This window comes from Brachyistius frenatus, unplaced genomic scaffold, assembly GCF_029030835.1.
Source record: "Brachyistius frenatus isolate BFR_SWC_R1_liver_20210118 unplaced genomic scaffold, ASM2903083v1 Contig_86, whole genome shotgun sequence".
NCBI classification, from domain to species: Eukaryota; Metazoa; Chordata; class Actinopteri; family Embiotocidae; genus Brachyistius; species Brachyistius frenatus.
In genome coordinates, this window is record NW_027210685.1 from 522514 (window position 1) to 538385 (window position 15872).

The window sequence follows — 15872 nt, forward strand, 5'->3', positions numbered from 1 at the left end:
TTTGACTGTAGATTAAAGTACCCGAGCTTGTAGTTATTCAAATTAGCATGACCTTAAACATCGACAGAAGTAAAAATATGCCATAATGCAGCCCCTCGCTTGACCTCATCACGATGGTAGTTTATTCATTTATTCATTTATTCATTAGTCGCTGCTCCTAAGTGTTTTACAAGTTAAAAAAAACAACTCGTCAAAACAGGCTGCCACGGTTGCTTTTATTTTATTTATTTTTTAAAGCGATTCGTTGTCACCTTTTTATCAAAATGTATTTTATTGATATCAAACATGTTGCATGCGTCACTTGCCCTAAATGCACAACCCCGGGTTTGAAGTTGGTGGGATGAACTATTGTGGAGATATGTGAAGGACAAACAGACAGAGATTTCTGAAATTACATAGAGATGATTATGACCAAAAAAAACAAATACAGTTTTTACCTTTGAGGTGTCGACATATGAAGGAACATTTGTTTTACACATACAGAAAATTCTGATGCACATACATGTACATATACACAAATTGCACCTTGACAGAATTAATAAGAGACAATAAACTCACCGCTGTTGCTTCTACTGGGGTTCTGTACTGAGACGGACACGCATGTTCAGCCACACACACTCACATTCCTTCTCCCTGTCGACATATGTGACAGCAGATGAACATGAAGCCTCATCACACACATGTCCACTAAGCTTTCTTGCTGTGACTTGTAGGACTTCATTTTACCCTTCAGCTTCATTTAATTAAAGGCAGTGACTGAAAAGGGCAGGATTTGAGTCTGGAGCCTGGATGTAATGTGGCTCACTGCTGGACCCGAGCACGATGACTGACTGGATCCATGTTCGACATAATCCCAGGATTATTCATGTGCATGCAAACACACACACAATGCACAATTACACACACACACACACACACACACACACACACACACACACACACACACACACACACACACACACACACACACACACACACACACACACACACACACACACACACACACACACACACACACACACACACACACACACACACACACACACACACACACACAGACAAATACACACTCATTAATGTGGACATGTTCCCGCTCTCACTCTCCCTGCTAATCTAATCTGGAACCAATGGTGCATTGCTTTGCATATTAAGACACCTGTACAGATCAGTAACAGCTAACAGAATGAAAGTCTTAATAAGTTGTCATGAATAATTGTACGTTTTCTGATAATGCTGCATCTTGCAAAGTCTGTTCAGCTTCCATTTTATCTGTGACCACTTCAGACCACATCATCATCAGACAAAATTGTAGCTTTCACTTTTTATTTCAGTTTTGTGCTTTGTCTTATCACTGGGTCAGTTTTACTATATATTATTGCTTCTGTCAGAATATCATAGTGTTTTTCATCATCTTTATTTCCCAGTTCATTTCTCCTAAACATTTAAATAAATTAATAATAATAATAATAATTGATGTGGCAATGAGGCAGGATGACATAAGATCAGAGATTGTTGCATTAATTATAACCACAATGGTTATTCATTGATATCATGTAGGATGTCAAATGGCAACAGCGATCGGAAGTCACCAGAGGTTTTCTTTTTAGCCCTTTCAACAGCAGCAGTTGCACTTTATTTCATTGTTACAACAAATATTTAGAAAAATTAACCAAGTAATCTCTAATTTAAATGAAAAAGCTTTAAAACGATTAAAATAACTCCGTAAAGACACATTTGAAAAAGCAATGTTACAATCACATTGAACTGTTCCAATGACCACAGAACATCATACAGAAACCATCTAATTCAGTTCTACTGTCAAGGTTAGTGACTTGAAATCCACCAGTGATATACACTGCATGGCTTAAAGTATGTGAACATTTCAATGTGCACATACATATGAACAGAAGAGTCTTCCTCCTTAAATTTGCAAGCACTTCTGACATAAAACTAAAACAAATATGTGGCTGTCCATTTACTGCTGATGTCATTTTTCATTGAAGCAATAAATCTATCAGTACATTTTTCTTTTTTGTAAGGGGCCCGAAAAATGTTTTGTTCTTCTGGCTACCAGCTTGATCATCACTGATATAGTTGGTAGCCAGGAAGAACCGCAGGCTGTTGAGCTGTCTGGATAGACAGGGGGCGCTCGAGATCCTGCACCAAAGCAGAACCTTGTTCTCTTTGTATGGCAACTTGTGAAAATGTCATCCCAACAAATGACTGCAGAGGATGTTTCTGATGTGGTAACATTTCACAGTGTTTTGGATGACTCAGCCATATTGAGAGTATACAGCAGAAGAAATGCAGTACATAGAGGTACCAGCAGCGACAATCGAGAGACTGAGCTTCTGAGAGCAAACAGCGGCTAGTGGTGCTTTTGCTTAAATTACCCTCTGATGCAGACGGAAAACTGAATCTTTCTGCTGCAGTGAATTTCAGCGTGGGCAGTTTGTGTTGAATGTTGTTGCTGATGCCGACACTGACCAAGAGAGCCTTTGTGTGTGTGTTACAGTGCATGAACGTTTTCTCCATTTGTCAGAGGTCTACTGGAGACTTTCTGTAGGATACTAACAGTGATCTGTAGAATACAACTGAAACCAGCAGAGTCGAGAAGGCAAACAAACAGTGAGTGAGTGTCTGTGTCACCTAATGCTGTGTTTTTGCCGAAAAGGGGCTAGAGTGGTGATAGACCTTATGGCAACGTTGGAAAAGCAGTCTTCTCCACACATTTGTTGCAATATATGACCAGTACTTGTAGCTTTCTGATAAAAAACAAAAAACACTTTCCTTTTCTTCTGCTCCCTGTAAACAACATTGTCTGGCTGCTGATTCCTTTCTTTTGTCGAATGGGTGCTACATGCGGAGAGATTTAACAAAGGGAACTAAAGGATATGAGAGTTGGGCATCAGAAGCTCACGTGAACTGCATGCTAGCGTGTAGGCGCGACCAGCATGGCTCTGTGATGAGGAAATGTCAGCTTCACCATGAAGCACACACACTGAGAAATGTATTGCAGCATTTATCATGAACTCCAATGTGACATGAAGAAGAAAAGTGGTACATTTTCCCTTTAACATACATTTTTTTTATTTGTGTTTTATTTTTTTATTATTTAAATCAGCTGACATCCACACCGGACTCCCACACTCTGTCTGTCACCTCAAAAACACAATTACCGGCCACATTTACCTCAGTTTCAATTCATGACATAATACCTTATTCAATACATATGTGCACAATTTTCTTCATCTTTACAGTTACGCTCTTATTAATTATTTGCAACAAGAAACAGAACATATTGTATTATGACACGTTTAACGCTCCTGTTATCTCATTGTTAGATGTTTTAGGGTCAGCCCTGGAGCTGTAGCAAACTTCAGAATTATCCTTTGCCTCTGTATTCAGCTGCTGGTAAAAAAAAAGTACAGGATATTTGCTTGGCTCTGGAGGAGCTGCAGCATTTATTCTCCCACTTCTGAATGCTCATTGGCCTCTGTACCAACTCTTTTGAACATATTTGGTTGCTCCATTGCACCAAATTTTAAACTACAGGTGAGCCAATGCGGTTTTCACTTAAACATGCCATCGTTCCATTCACACACAATCAGTGGAAATCACTGTTATTGTTGTCTTCTTTATTAAACGGAATTTATTTTATTTTTTTCAGGACAGTCTAGGTTATCCAGATCTTTCATCATTAGATTTTTTTTTATGACAGCCTTTATAGCAATCGAATAAAATAATCTCATGAAATTATGTTTTTAAATATTATTGGTCAGCTGTGATTTCAAAACTGCCATGGGTGAACATTTTTTGAAAACACAGAGAAACGAAGGCTATCATCAGATAGGGTAAGTTCTGATGTCTATTTTTTATATGCAGTATGTTGTTAAGCAGTCGGGACTTTGGGAATTATTCAATTAAGAGTAGCGAGAGGTGGAGCTGGATGGGTGGGAATTTGGACACAATTTGCATCCCTCGTGTTCTGAGGTTAATCCACATTTAAAAATAGCAGTCAACAGATCTATATAGCAAAGTATAAACCACTATATGTGGAACGTCAGATTTCAGGCTTGTACATTGTGTGATCAAGTGAAGATTTGTCTTCCTTTTGCTTTAGAGACCTTTCAAAGATGACCGAACTCAACCAAAGAAGCTAATTTAGGCCACTTGTCTGGTGTTAGAGAATTCTGAGAATGTTGCATGTGTTTATCATAATAAGACTTTTTTTTTTGTTTCGATAAACACTTGAAAACGGCATTTCATTTTGTGTTGTTACCTAACACAAAACAGTGAACAGGGCTGAAAACTGAGGATGATGAATTGCTGCCTCTAAAGTATCTTGTGCTGCATACAAAATGTGGATGTGGGCAGAATGGAGGAGCAGGAAATGTTTCTTGGTGAAGTATTCTAGATGACGGGGAGAGAACAAGGCAGAGCAGGCGAAGTTGTCAACCCAGACACGCAAATGTAGTATGATTGTCACATGTTCAATCACACTACAGTACCCGAGCTCTGTAACATCTGCTGTGTGATTCTCCAGGTTCACAAGAGGAGAACAGAAACAACACAAGATGTCAGGACAAGAAAAAAAATGAAGATACAAGGGGAAAGAGACGAATAAAAATAAATAAGGGGATCTGTGGTGAGACTAGAGAAATGGGAAAACAGGGAAGCTGAAGACAGTTTGGAGGAGTTAAAGAAGAGCGCGGTACTATAGGAGCATAAATGGGAAAGGGAACGCAGAGTTGGAAGGAGAGAGGAAAGGAAATGTTAAAAGGACATGACAGAAAATGGGAGGGAAAAAAGGAAGAAAATTTAAAAAAAGACTGCAAGAGACGAGAAGTGAAGGGAGAATAAATAACACATGCAGACAAGATAAGAGTTAATAAAAGATAGAATTTCTGTGGGATAGTTTTTTTTCTCCAGAGGCTTTCAGATATGACCCCATCCCAACACATACAAAAACATACAATCAGATTATGGTGAAAGATTGAAGAAACAACATGCAGATAACCAAGGCACTGGGATTAATAATGAGATTTGAGGAGTGAAGGGGTTGAGGGGAGGGGTGGGATTACGGCTCCCGGGCCCCACGTTAACAAACGCAATTCCCAGCAGACAACGAATGAGCAAAACAAAGCTGCCTTAAGAAGATTGGAGGGCTTCGCAGTTGTGACTAAAACTATGTCTCAGATTGTCTTGTTCTCAGAGAATTAGGGTGACATTACCAAAATGGAAATACAGGGATGGATGTTTTCCTGGTGCCTCTAATCGCACACATTCATGCACACAAACAGAACCTCTGAGTCTGAAAGCTCAAAGCCAATGACAAAAAGATTTTGCATATGAAATTTGATAGTAATCACAAAATGACAAATACATATAATGGTAGAAATAAAGGACATGCTTAGATGTTATTTATTTATTAAAACTTGAAGTGTTCACACGGTCAACTTTAAAGCAGAGAGGAGACACCAAGCTAACTAAGCCAAAAATCTCTAAAAGTCACCTCAACTGTTGCAACCTAGTGACGGAGTGTTTACAGAGGACCTCGTGAGAGGAAAGCTGTCTGAGAAAATAGATTTAAGTTAAGCTCCTTGATTTTTATTTTGGCATATGTATGCCAAATAGTCTTATTCAGGGAGGCAGACAATATTGTTACTGTGTAAATTCTGTAATTTGATTGGTCCAATATCACTGGGCGGGCTTTTAAAAAACTGGGAGTCTGACAATGTTAGCCATTGTTTAGTCCTATCTTGAGCACCAGTCTATCTGCTTCATACACCCCCCCCCCACCACACACACACACACACACACACACACACACCACACACACACACACACACACACACACACACACACACACACACACACACACACACACACACACACACACACACACACACACACACACACACACACACACACACACACACACACACACACACACACACACACACACACATACCAACCAGACAAAACAAACTATTTCATCTTGCATCACACTACATGAACAGTTATTTGACTAAAACTAGAATTACCGCATCACACTTGTATGCTTGCACCAACCAGTCAAGTTGCAGTTTAATTGCATGTCTGTTCAGACTCATATAACATATGTAATAAAGACTCTGAAGGTTAAGCTTTTCTATTATTGTTGTGCTGTATTGGTGACATTACCAAAATGGAAATACAGGGAATACAGCGTTTCAATTCTTGTTGTGCTGTATTGGTGTGGGAATTCATAGTGAAAAACAAAAGTCCACATGTTTGGCCACTAAAGCTGATTCTGATACAACATGGAGTTGTAGCCTTGACAGTAGACAATGCTTTACATATTGATGTTGCTGCAAACTGTAAAACTTCACACTCATCTTCACTGACTACAATCAACTCAATGCAATCAACACAGTTTCAAGGTGGAAACCCAAAATTAGTGTCACCAGCTCAGTATTTGACCGAGTGTTCAATATGGTCACGATCGTCTTGTTTCTTAGTCATGGTGTTGAACAATGGCCAGAAAAGTGCTATTCCACAACATTATGATGTCTCAGTGAAGTTGACCTTTGACCTTTTGGATAGAAAATGTTATAAATTAATTGTATTCAAGTAGTAAAATTGTACATTGTAATTGTGTAAAACAATAATGAATAATTGATTTATGCATTCTTGAGTTATATGTATATATACATTTAAAATGATATTGAATAACAGTTTGAAATGAAAAAGTAATAAGTAGCAGAGCTCTAAAATCTTTCCAGCATATAAAACAGCTACTGCAGCAGAAACTGAGTGATTTGCAAGTAAGTTTGTGCTATACATAACTATGTGTTCCCAACTTCGATTAATGCAATGGAACCAGCATTAGAAACAGGGCATTGAAAGACAAAACATGGAAATGGAACGAACATAGCCAACCTCTCAACATAAGTTCTCAGATGTCAGTAGACTGCAATGATGGGAAACACTCGCCGAAGGACATATTCATGTGTCCCCTTTGTGACAAGTGACAATACCCTTTTTCTTCACATGTTTGTTTGTTTGTCCTGTTTCTGCCTCAGGGGAGGGAAGTGGCATACACTTTCTTTATTTCCAAGTGTCATGTATTGTACGTGAGCTGTGTAATTTGTAGCTCTGTCTGTGTGTGTGTGTCTGTATGTGCGTATGCTTTTGCGTGTCCTCTTTCAATCCTTTAGAAGAGCAGAGGCAGGAAATTGAGCGAGAGAGTGAAGGAACATTTGGATAAGAAATGAGGTGTCTACAGAACACCAATGAGATGTGTGTGTGTGTGTGTGTGTGTGTGTGTGTGTGTGTGTGTGTGTGTGTGTGTGTGTGTGTGTGTGTGTGTGTGTGTGTGTGTGTGTGTGTGTGTGTGTGTGTGTGTGTGTACACGTGCATATAATGGTGCAAACACACATCTTTTTGTAGGTTCGAGGAGCCACAAGTCTAAAACTCAGAATATATTGAAGAATCAGTTGAAGTGTAAACGACATAAACCAAAGAAAACACATACTTATTACGAGCGTAAGAATTCCTCTGGAGAAATACTTTCTTATTCTGTGTCTGGGTAAACAGTTGTGTGTTTGAATAATTAAAAATTACTGGCAACATGTGGGGAGGGTATTTTCTTTTCATTTCGCTGAAAGACACACATACAACTACGAACCAAGGAAGGGAAACAAAATTTGACAGCAAAAATGGATTTCCTGCGTTATAGAGAAAATTGTATACATTTTTTATGAATATATATTTTTGAAAGAAAGAAAGAAAGAAAGAAAGAAAGAAAGAAAGAAAGAAAGAAAGAAAGAAAGAAAGAAAGAAAGAAAGAAAGAAAGAAAGAAAGAAAGAAAGAAAGAAAGAAAGAAAGAAAACAATGTCCTGTTCGTATACCGAAGGATGAAACGCTGCTGAAGAGAGAAGGTGAAAGGTGAAATTTCGACAGAAAGCATTGATACAAATGAGGACTTGAATGTGTGGGAACACAGAGGGAAGAGTTTGCGAGGGATGTAGTGATTCTCCCTGTGGTTTCCCCACTAATGAGAACATCTGCATCAGTGAAACATACGGAGAGAGAGCGAGATAGCCGAAGGGGAGCGCTGTCTTAGAGGAGGAAACAACTCGACACGCAGTGCAGACATACTGCTAAAAATACTTGAAGAAAAAAAATTACAGTAAGTGGTTAAAAAAAAAGGGCGAGGAAGATTGGGTTCAGAAAGTTTGGCGCAAACACATTTTCCTGAAATGGCTCTAAAATCTCATTCAAATAGATAGTCATTGATTTTTTCACTCACGAATTAATGTAATTTTCCTCTCTTGATTTGCTCTTTCCCTCAAGGTGCCAATGTCCAGCTCAGTTTGATGGGCCTGAATGCCAGCAGAACAAGCATAGTTTCCATGGCAATGGCCATGCTTGGTTTCCTCCCATTATGCCTTGTTTTGAGAGCCACGTGTCGCTGGAGTTCATCACAGACGTGCCTGATGGACTGCTGCTGTACAGCGGCCCGTTAGCCCAGCTGCAGGCCTGGGACCACGAGGACTTCATGGCGATAGGTAAGAAGTGTCTCAAGCTTGATAATATGACCCATCTGACTCAAAATACCGTAACTGAGATCGGATTTAGACAAATTGACTGATGTGTGTAGAAAAATTGCGTTGTTACAGTTGCTCAACATTCATTTAAGGTAAAAGGGAATATCAATAAAAACTGAGACAAACATTTTGAGCTGGTTACAGCTTTTTTGGCACTGGCACCAGTTATTTTTCTCTCTTTTTTTTCCAGTGTAAAAGGTGGAACTGGTTCTTGTTGAGGCACCAGCCGGTCAAACGGGGGCTTATATTCCCTTTAAGTGTTGCCTGATAGCCTTGAGAAATTGCAGTAGGAACAATGCATAAATTGCACATATTTCTAGCCTGTTGGCATTATTTCACACTCATCTGCATACATTTCAACAATACTTAGAATAATGATGTGACATTATGCTGTGTTTTGCAACATGTACAAATTTCAAAATATATTTTGCTTGAGGGAAGCATTGACTTAAAAAGTGGAGTTTTTGGCCATTATTAGGGGAAGTGAAGAAAAGAGGGATTTAGTGTGGGAGGATCAAGAAGAAAGGGAAATAGGGGAGGTATCATCCATACCGTGGCTTTACTCCAAACAGACAAAGCCGAATCCAGATAAACTACAGCAGCGATTCCCAAACAGAGGTACTTGTACCCCAAGGGTTATGTCTGCAGTTGCCAGAGGTACATGAAAAATGGGAAGTAGCTAACTAATTAAAAAAAGTATAAATGTAAACACCTGAGCATCACATTTTGTAACAGAGTGTGAAAACTACAAACTACAAATACAGCAAGATATACATGAAAAAAAATAATGGGTAAATAGGTGAAATGGACATTGAAAATGAATAATTAAACAGTTCAAATAGTTTGACAAAATTCTGATTATGGTAAAATAAAGAAATAGCCCAAAATATAGGCTGGGTTGTTAAAGTAATTCAGTCAATTGTTGAAACATCACACATTTAATTGGACCTGTACAGATGCAAACTTGACCAAACCATGGGAGATACTGTTGAATGGCAGTTAACAGTTTCTATCTCGACATGGTTCTTTAATCAGATTCGAACTGAATGAGTTTGTTGACGTTCACACAAACAAAATCGTTAGCCTAGAGAGCTAAGAATGAAATGCCACTTTGTGATATGACTGAGCCTTCAGAAAGAGAAACGAAGAAGAAAAACATTTTGGTACAGCGAAGGGTTTTTTTTCTGCACTTGCGCCAAGTTGCTACTTTCATGACTCAACATAACCCCGGCTGCATCGAGATGTTTGTAACGGCACAACAAGGGCTGTATCATTAAAGACGCGCTCATTATGTGACATTTTGGTTTCAATTTTGAGTTGAAATTGCAGCTGCACCACTGCCAGTTGAAACCAGGACTGAGTGCGGTGCCGGTGCTGGGCAATCTGTGTGGCTTCAGTGGGCAAAGCACGTGTGCACACATTAACAGACCTATTTAAAATCCCACAAACAGGTTTGGTGGATGTTCTACATATTTAATCCCACTTACATAAATAATGAAAACAAGATCAGGTAAGCATATGGAAAATGAAGGTGACTCTTGTCCATTGATAGGACGTGAATCAGGTAGTTGGTGCAAATATTACAGATGGTGCAGATTTCAATATATTGGGGTGTTTTCGGTTCACTTTGACATTTAATTAATGCCAGTATTTGGCATCTATAAAACATCATTTTTTGTTTGTAGTATCATACGTTCTGTGATTACAAGCCTGAAACTACTTGAAAAGTAGATTTGTTTCATAAAGTGTGGATGGCTGCTGCACCACAGGGGGGATGAGAGGAGCTGATTTGATTGGCTGTAATTCAAGTTGGCTGTGACACCTCCGTATTATCTATTCCTCCTACGTTACCACTGTGCCATGATATGACAAAAATGCAGCTGTGTTTGTGTTCACCAAATCAATAAAAAAGTTGGCCACGCCTACTTGAATTTCACCTGCGCTGCACCTGGATTGACAAAAATAGAACCCTTAATTAAAATTACAACAGTACATGCCTGAAACTGAAAGCTAATTGTACACATTTGTCACACAGGTAAGGCAGAAATGTACAGTACAAATTGACAAACTCACTTTACTTGAACACTAAGTGTTGTTACTATAATGGAAATCAATTTCATGTTTAATTCCCTGTTGGTATTAACTTGCCATGTCCTCTGGATTTAGTACACACACCCACGCTCCTGCTACTCATGAAGATGTGCACTTCACTGTGGATTTTGGTTAGAGGTTCGTCAGGGTTTTATGTGTAGCTCAAAGGAAAATGACGGTCCTCTCTTTTGTTGTGGCCGCAATAGTCTTGGACTTGGAAGACAATACAACTTGTTGAATGGAGAAATTATAGACAGGTGGAAACAGAACGAAATGTTGTGTGCATCTTGTTATATTTAGTGTTTTAATCTGAGAGACTAACACCTCCTTGCTTCTCTCGCTACTTCTTTCTTGCATTGGTGCTCTCTCTTTGGAGAGATACTGTTGTTCCATCACTGCCAAAGTAATATGTGTAGGAGGTGATGTCCGCCTGGAGAGCCGGATGTGTTGTATACGCTTGTTTGTGTGCATATTATGAGCAGGTTTGCAGTGTAAATTCTGACTTATTTCTTTAGCTTTTGTTGGTGTCAGGGGATCTGTGTGCATCGGAAAGCCAGCCAGTGTGTGCTATCGGGTCCTAAAGACTTAGGATAAGGTTAGTTGAGCTGTTAGTGGAGTCACTGTGCAGTGTGTAATTAGTGAGGCTGTACATATTTAAAGCTCTAATTAACTTGTTTCAAGGTTGACCTACTGCGTGTAACAAATCCATCGGCAAGCTGAGACTGTGCAGCTTAATTTTCCTGCATTACAGTCTGTCAGTCTGTCAGTAGACCAAACAGCTTTATGATTAAATGTCTTATGGAGGTTTTTTTCCAATATTTGCAGACAGAAGCTGTTGATTGCTGAACCATGGCCGAGTCCTGACACCATTATTTACATTAAAGGGTAATTCAAGTTTATTACAACATGGGTTTTATTTTCATTAGTCCGGGCATCATTTCTTTTGGTCTTGATGATAACCAAATTGCTTAGAACTGAGAACATTGCAACTTCCCTACAGCGAAGTCCAGTAGGCATGGCTGGGTGGATGACGCTTTGTCACAGCAGTTAGCTTCAAAGAGATTCACACAATGTTCCTTTTGGTGTCCAAAACATATGCACACGGTACCTCAAGTGTTATGCACTGTGACGAGGTGGGTTGAACAGAGTCATGTAACGGAGTACAAAGATGGGTAAAGCCCACAACGGGAGGACAATGGGAGTGGTTGGATGGAACAAACCAAGGATTGTCACCCTGCAGACCGGGGTTCTGAGTCCATGATGTCAATGTTTATTTCTTTTAAGTAACCTAAGCCATGATCTTTTCCTTTTTGGTGCCTAAACGTAAGGCACCTTGTGCAACAATATGAGACATGAATGATTTTGAAAAAAACATCAGTATTTACTGTATTTACTATTTACATACCCCTGGAATGAGAACATGTTGCTTCACGACAGGTCTGCAACATTGGCTAATATTACAGGACCCCCAGCTGATGAATACCTGTTGTTGTTTTTTAAACAGATATGATTGGCACCATACATTGTAGCAGCCTATAATATAGCATGCATATGTCACAAATCATACAAGGTGCAGATCTGCCTCTAGAAATAATTAAAGTGATTATTCTGCATTTAAGTTGAATTGAAACACATGAAAACAACAAGAAAATGATGAATGAAAACAGTGATTTAACAATTCCTTCAGTCACCCTCATTGTCCTTTTGTATTTGTGTATTAAAGTACATCAGATCACACAGAATTTGAAGGACAAATGTAACCCAAGTCATTAATGAGGCCCTCATCCATATTTTTTAAAAGAGGAGACAACAATAAAGATCAGGAGGGAAAATGCACTCTTTTTTACTTTACAAATGTTAAGAAAACACAATGCCGACACTGACCACAATCTGAGCTTGTCTTTTCTCGGACAACATTTTTTTTATTAAACAGAACTGACAGGATACAAGGGAAAAGGAACTGCCTTTCAACCTCAACTTAAAACTTCAAGCATCTACTGATGCTCAAAGAGCTATATTGGATTTATGCTCAATTACAATAGGAATCAAACAAAATATGAAGATTCACTCCCAAATCAAATACACTGTGAACTGACTGCTGAAGGTCTCGTTCCGACATGAATGTATTAGAAGTACAAGAGCTGCGTTGGAAATGATAATGTGAGGGGGGACGCACTGCAACTTGACTTCAAGTTGAAAGTGGAGTTTGAAAAGGGAATTAGAATAATAGTTCCAGGGTACAGAAGGATTTAGAGAGAAAGTGGGGAAATATGAAGGACAAGAGGGAAGAAGCAGAACAGTAAGAAATGTCAGGTGGCTGCGAAGGAGACTGTGGTACAACCTGAACTGCTTTTTCATTTATGAATGTCAAGTCGCTCTAATATACCTCCAGCATTTATTTTGACTGGTAGTGTGTGTGTGTGTGTGTGTGTGTGTGTGTGTGTGTGTGTGTGTGTGTGTGTGTGTGTGTGTGTGTGTGTGTGTGTGTGTGTGTGTGTGTGTGTGCGTGTGTGTGTGTGTGTGTGTGTGTGTGTGTGAGAGAGTGAGAGTGAGTGAGTGATAGCATCCATCTTGTTATTAAGCCTTGTTAAGCAATACAATCCATTGAGCCTGATCATACTCCCCTCTACTTCACACTGCAAACACACACACACACACACACACACACACACACACACACACACACACACACACACACACACACACACACACACACACACACACAAACATGCACACTTGCGCACACACACGCACATGCACACAGACCTTCAGCTTCTTATTGAGATGTTAGTTCGCTGTTCCAAAGCCACCCACTCATCTGCCCTTTACCCTGCTGGAGGGCAGCTGTACCATGCCAGCCCTGCTGTAAGGGGTAAGGCACTCACACACAAATACACAACATAACCGTGCACCACATCCAATCTTGGGCCACTTGGGGAGAGGAGATTACATGGTTACAACACAGCACTGGTGTATTTTGTGTGTGTATGAGTATAGGGCATAATGATGTACATACCTAAGATGAGCTCTTGTGTTCTAGGTAAGACCAGAACATTTGATGTTCCACCAAATTCATGTACTTCACTGGCATGTGAAGCCCTACATTCCCATGATGGCATTTGAGGCTTAGGACGGCCACCTTGGTTAACAGTTATGGGTCATTTTGTTCCAAGTTAAGCTCTTGTTAAACATGTTTTAATGCATTGAACTCATCCAGACGTCAAGCTCAAAGGAGCAGCAGTTCAAAGAACAATATTTAGTTTCATGGAAGAATGCTGTACAGATATTTATTTCATGAATGTCGAGTGACCTTTTGAAATAAGTGATCATGAAGTGCATTTAATATCACAAACAAACAACAGCCTAACCAAACTGCTCCTGTTTGAGAACACAGAGCATAATGCAAGTATGCAGCCAATGCTTGCAGCCAACTATTTGCATACTAATTTACATTATCATTAGTTTAACTGGAAACAATTATCAGCTGCTAGCATTTTATAATACCGTTTATAGTGCAGGCAGAGACTTACATGTCTAATGAATATTGATTTCTCTGTAGAAGATGTTCCTCCAACAGAAGGCCGGTGATATCAAACACATAAATGGTCGTCACTCAATAACCAGAGAAGATTTTTTTTAGTTTTTATTTTCCATAAAAGTGTGGCTGCAGCGCTGAAATGACAAAACAAAGACCTCAGCAATTAGCATGTGGCTTGTGTCCAGCTGTTCTTAAAATAATATTTAGTGGAGGACAGCATTATTATCATTGTTATTATTACTTCTTCTGGTTATTATTAAGGTACAGAAATGTCGAGTGAACAGTTCTTATTTCTTCTAATGTGACATTACGTATTTAACAAGCAGGCACTATCCTTGCTGCTCCACCACTTGTTTCATTTTAACAATGTCTACACCACTTGTCATCACTGCTGTGTTTCCCAGTGGGTATCCAATCGGTAATATACGTATTTACTCCATTATACCTTTAATACAGTTACAATTGCAGCATGGAAGGCAGATTATGGGCCCCATTTCCATCAAGCACAATGAGTCCAAAGCAGTAGGTTTTAGGTTTACAAACTCTTTAAGTATCTCAAAGGACCCCCTTCTTCCTGTTTGTGCAGCTGGTAAAAGTGCAACAGGGATGGCTGTTTTGGAGCTCACAGCTCTGAAAGAGCTGGGCCAATCACAGTTAGGCCACAACAAATGAAAAAAATACCACTTCAGGAAATCCTGAAGTGAAATACACGTATTTGCTTTCTTATCGTTTCTTTCGTATAATGACTGCAAATGAGCAAAAACCCTGAAAACTACAATTACGGTCATGAGACAACAGGACAGGTTTAGATCCGTCCGCTCATCTATCTTGAACATCATGCAATTTATAAACATATTGTCAAATTATTTAATGTCAAATTATTTCATGAATGATCTCCATTGTGTTCCTACTTTTTAAATGTTATTCATAAAAATGTATTTTGATTGAATTACATACATTATACACTGTATTAGTAAGAACAAGGGCTTGACAGATAGACAGTTGTGTCCCTTTTACACATACAGCAGTGTGTGTGACCATGAGGACTGCCTGTTTTGTTCAACACTGCCACACTTTGACCGCGGCTGTGTTAGGAGATTGTTTGGTACGGTAATGATTTGTGCACGATGGGAAAAGCAGCAAATGACAAACATGGTTTGAAGCGGTTGGACCTGCGGCACTTGAGCAAACACACAGGACCCCCCCCCCATCCCCACACACACACACACACACACACACACACACACACGCACATACATGCAAAAACTACCAGCCTGGGATCAGTGCTCGTCCAATCAATAGACAAATTAACAAGACAAATTAAATTTGTGTAATTACAATACCCATGTGGAATAGGAAAAAAAAATTGCTTGCGGGGATTCAGATAAGGAGTGTGTGTGTGTGTGTGTGTGTGTGTGTGTGTGTGTGTGTGTGTGTGTGTGTGTGTGTGTGTGTGTGTGTGTGTGTGTGTGCGCGTGTGCGCGTGTGTGCGTGTGTGCGTGTGTGTGTGTGTGTGTGTGTGTGTGCGTGTGTGCGTGCGTGTGTGTGTGTGTGTGTGTGTGTGTGTGTGTGCGTATGTGTGTGGATTTAACTTTTAATGTGACTGCCACAGGGATTACGTCACGGCTGTCCTGCCAAGCGTCCATAC

At 39.6% G+C, this 15872-nt stretch overlaps 1 protein-coding gene across 1 annotated transcript in view; it reads left to right on the plus strand.

Annotated features, from left to right (window-relative positions):
- LOC138627487 (neural-cadherin) overlaps window positions 1-15872 on the plus strand; it is a 258275-nt gene that overhangs the window by 166581 nt on the left and 75822 nt on the right. Inside the window, exon 27 of the mRNA XM_069709839.1 lies at window positions 8342-8556. Within this exon, the coding sequence (XP_069565940.1) occupies window positions 8342-8556 (215 nt within the window). The remainder of the gene's footprint in view (window positions 1-8341; window positions 8557-15872) is intronic.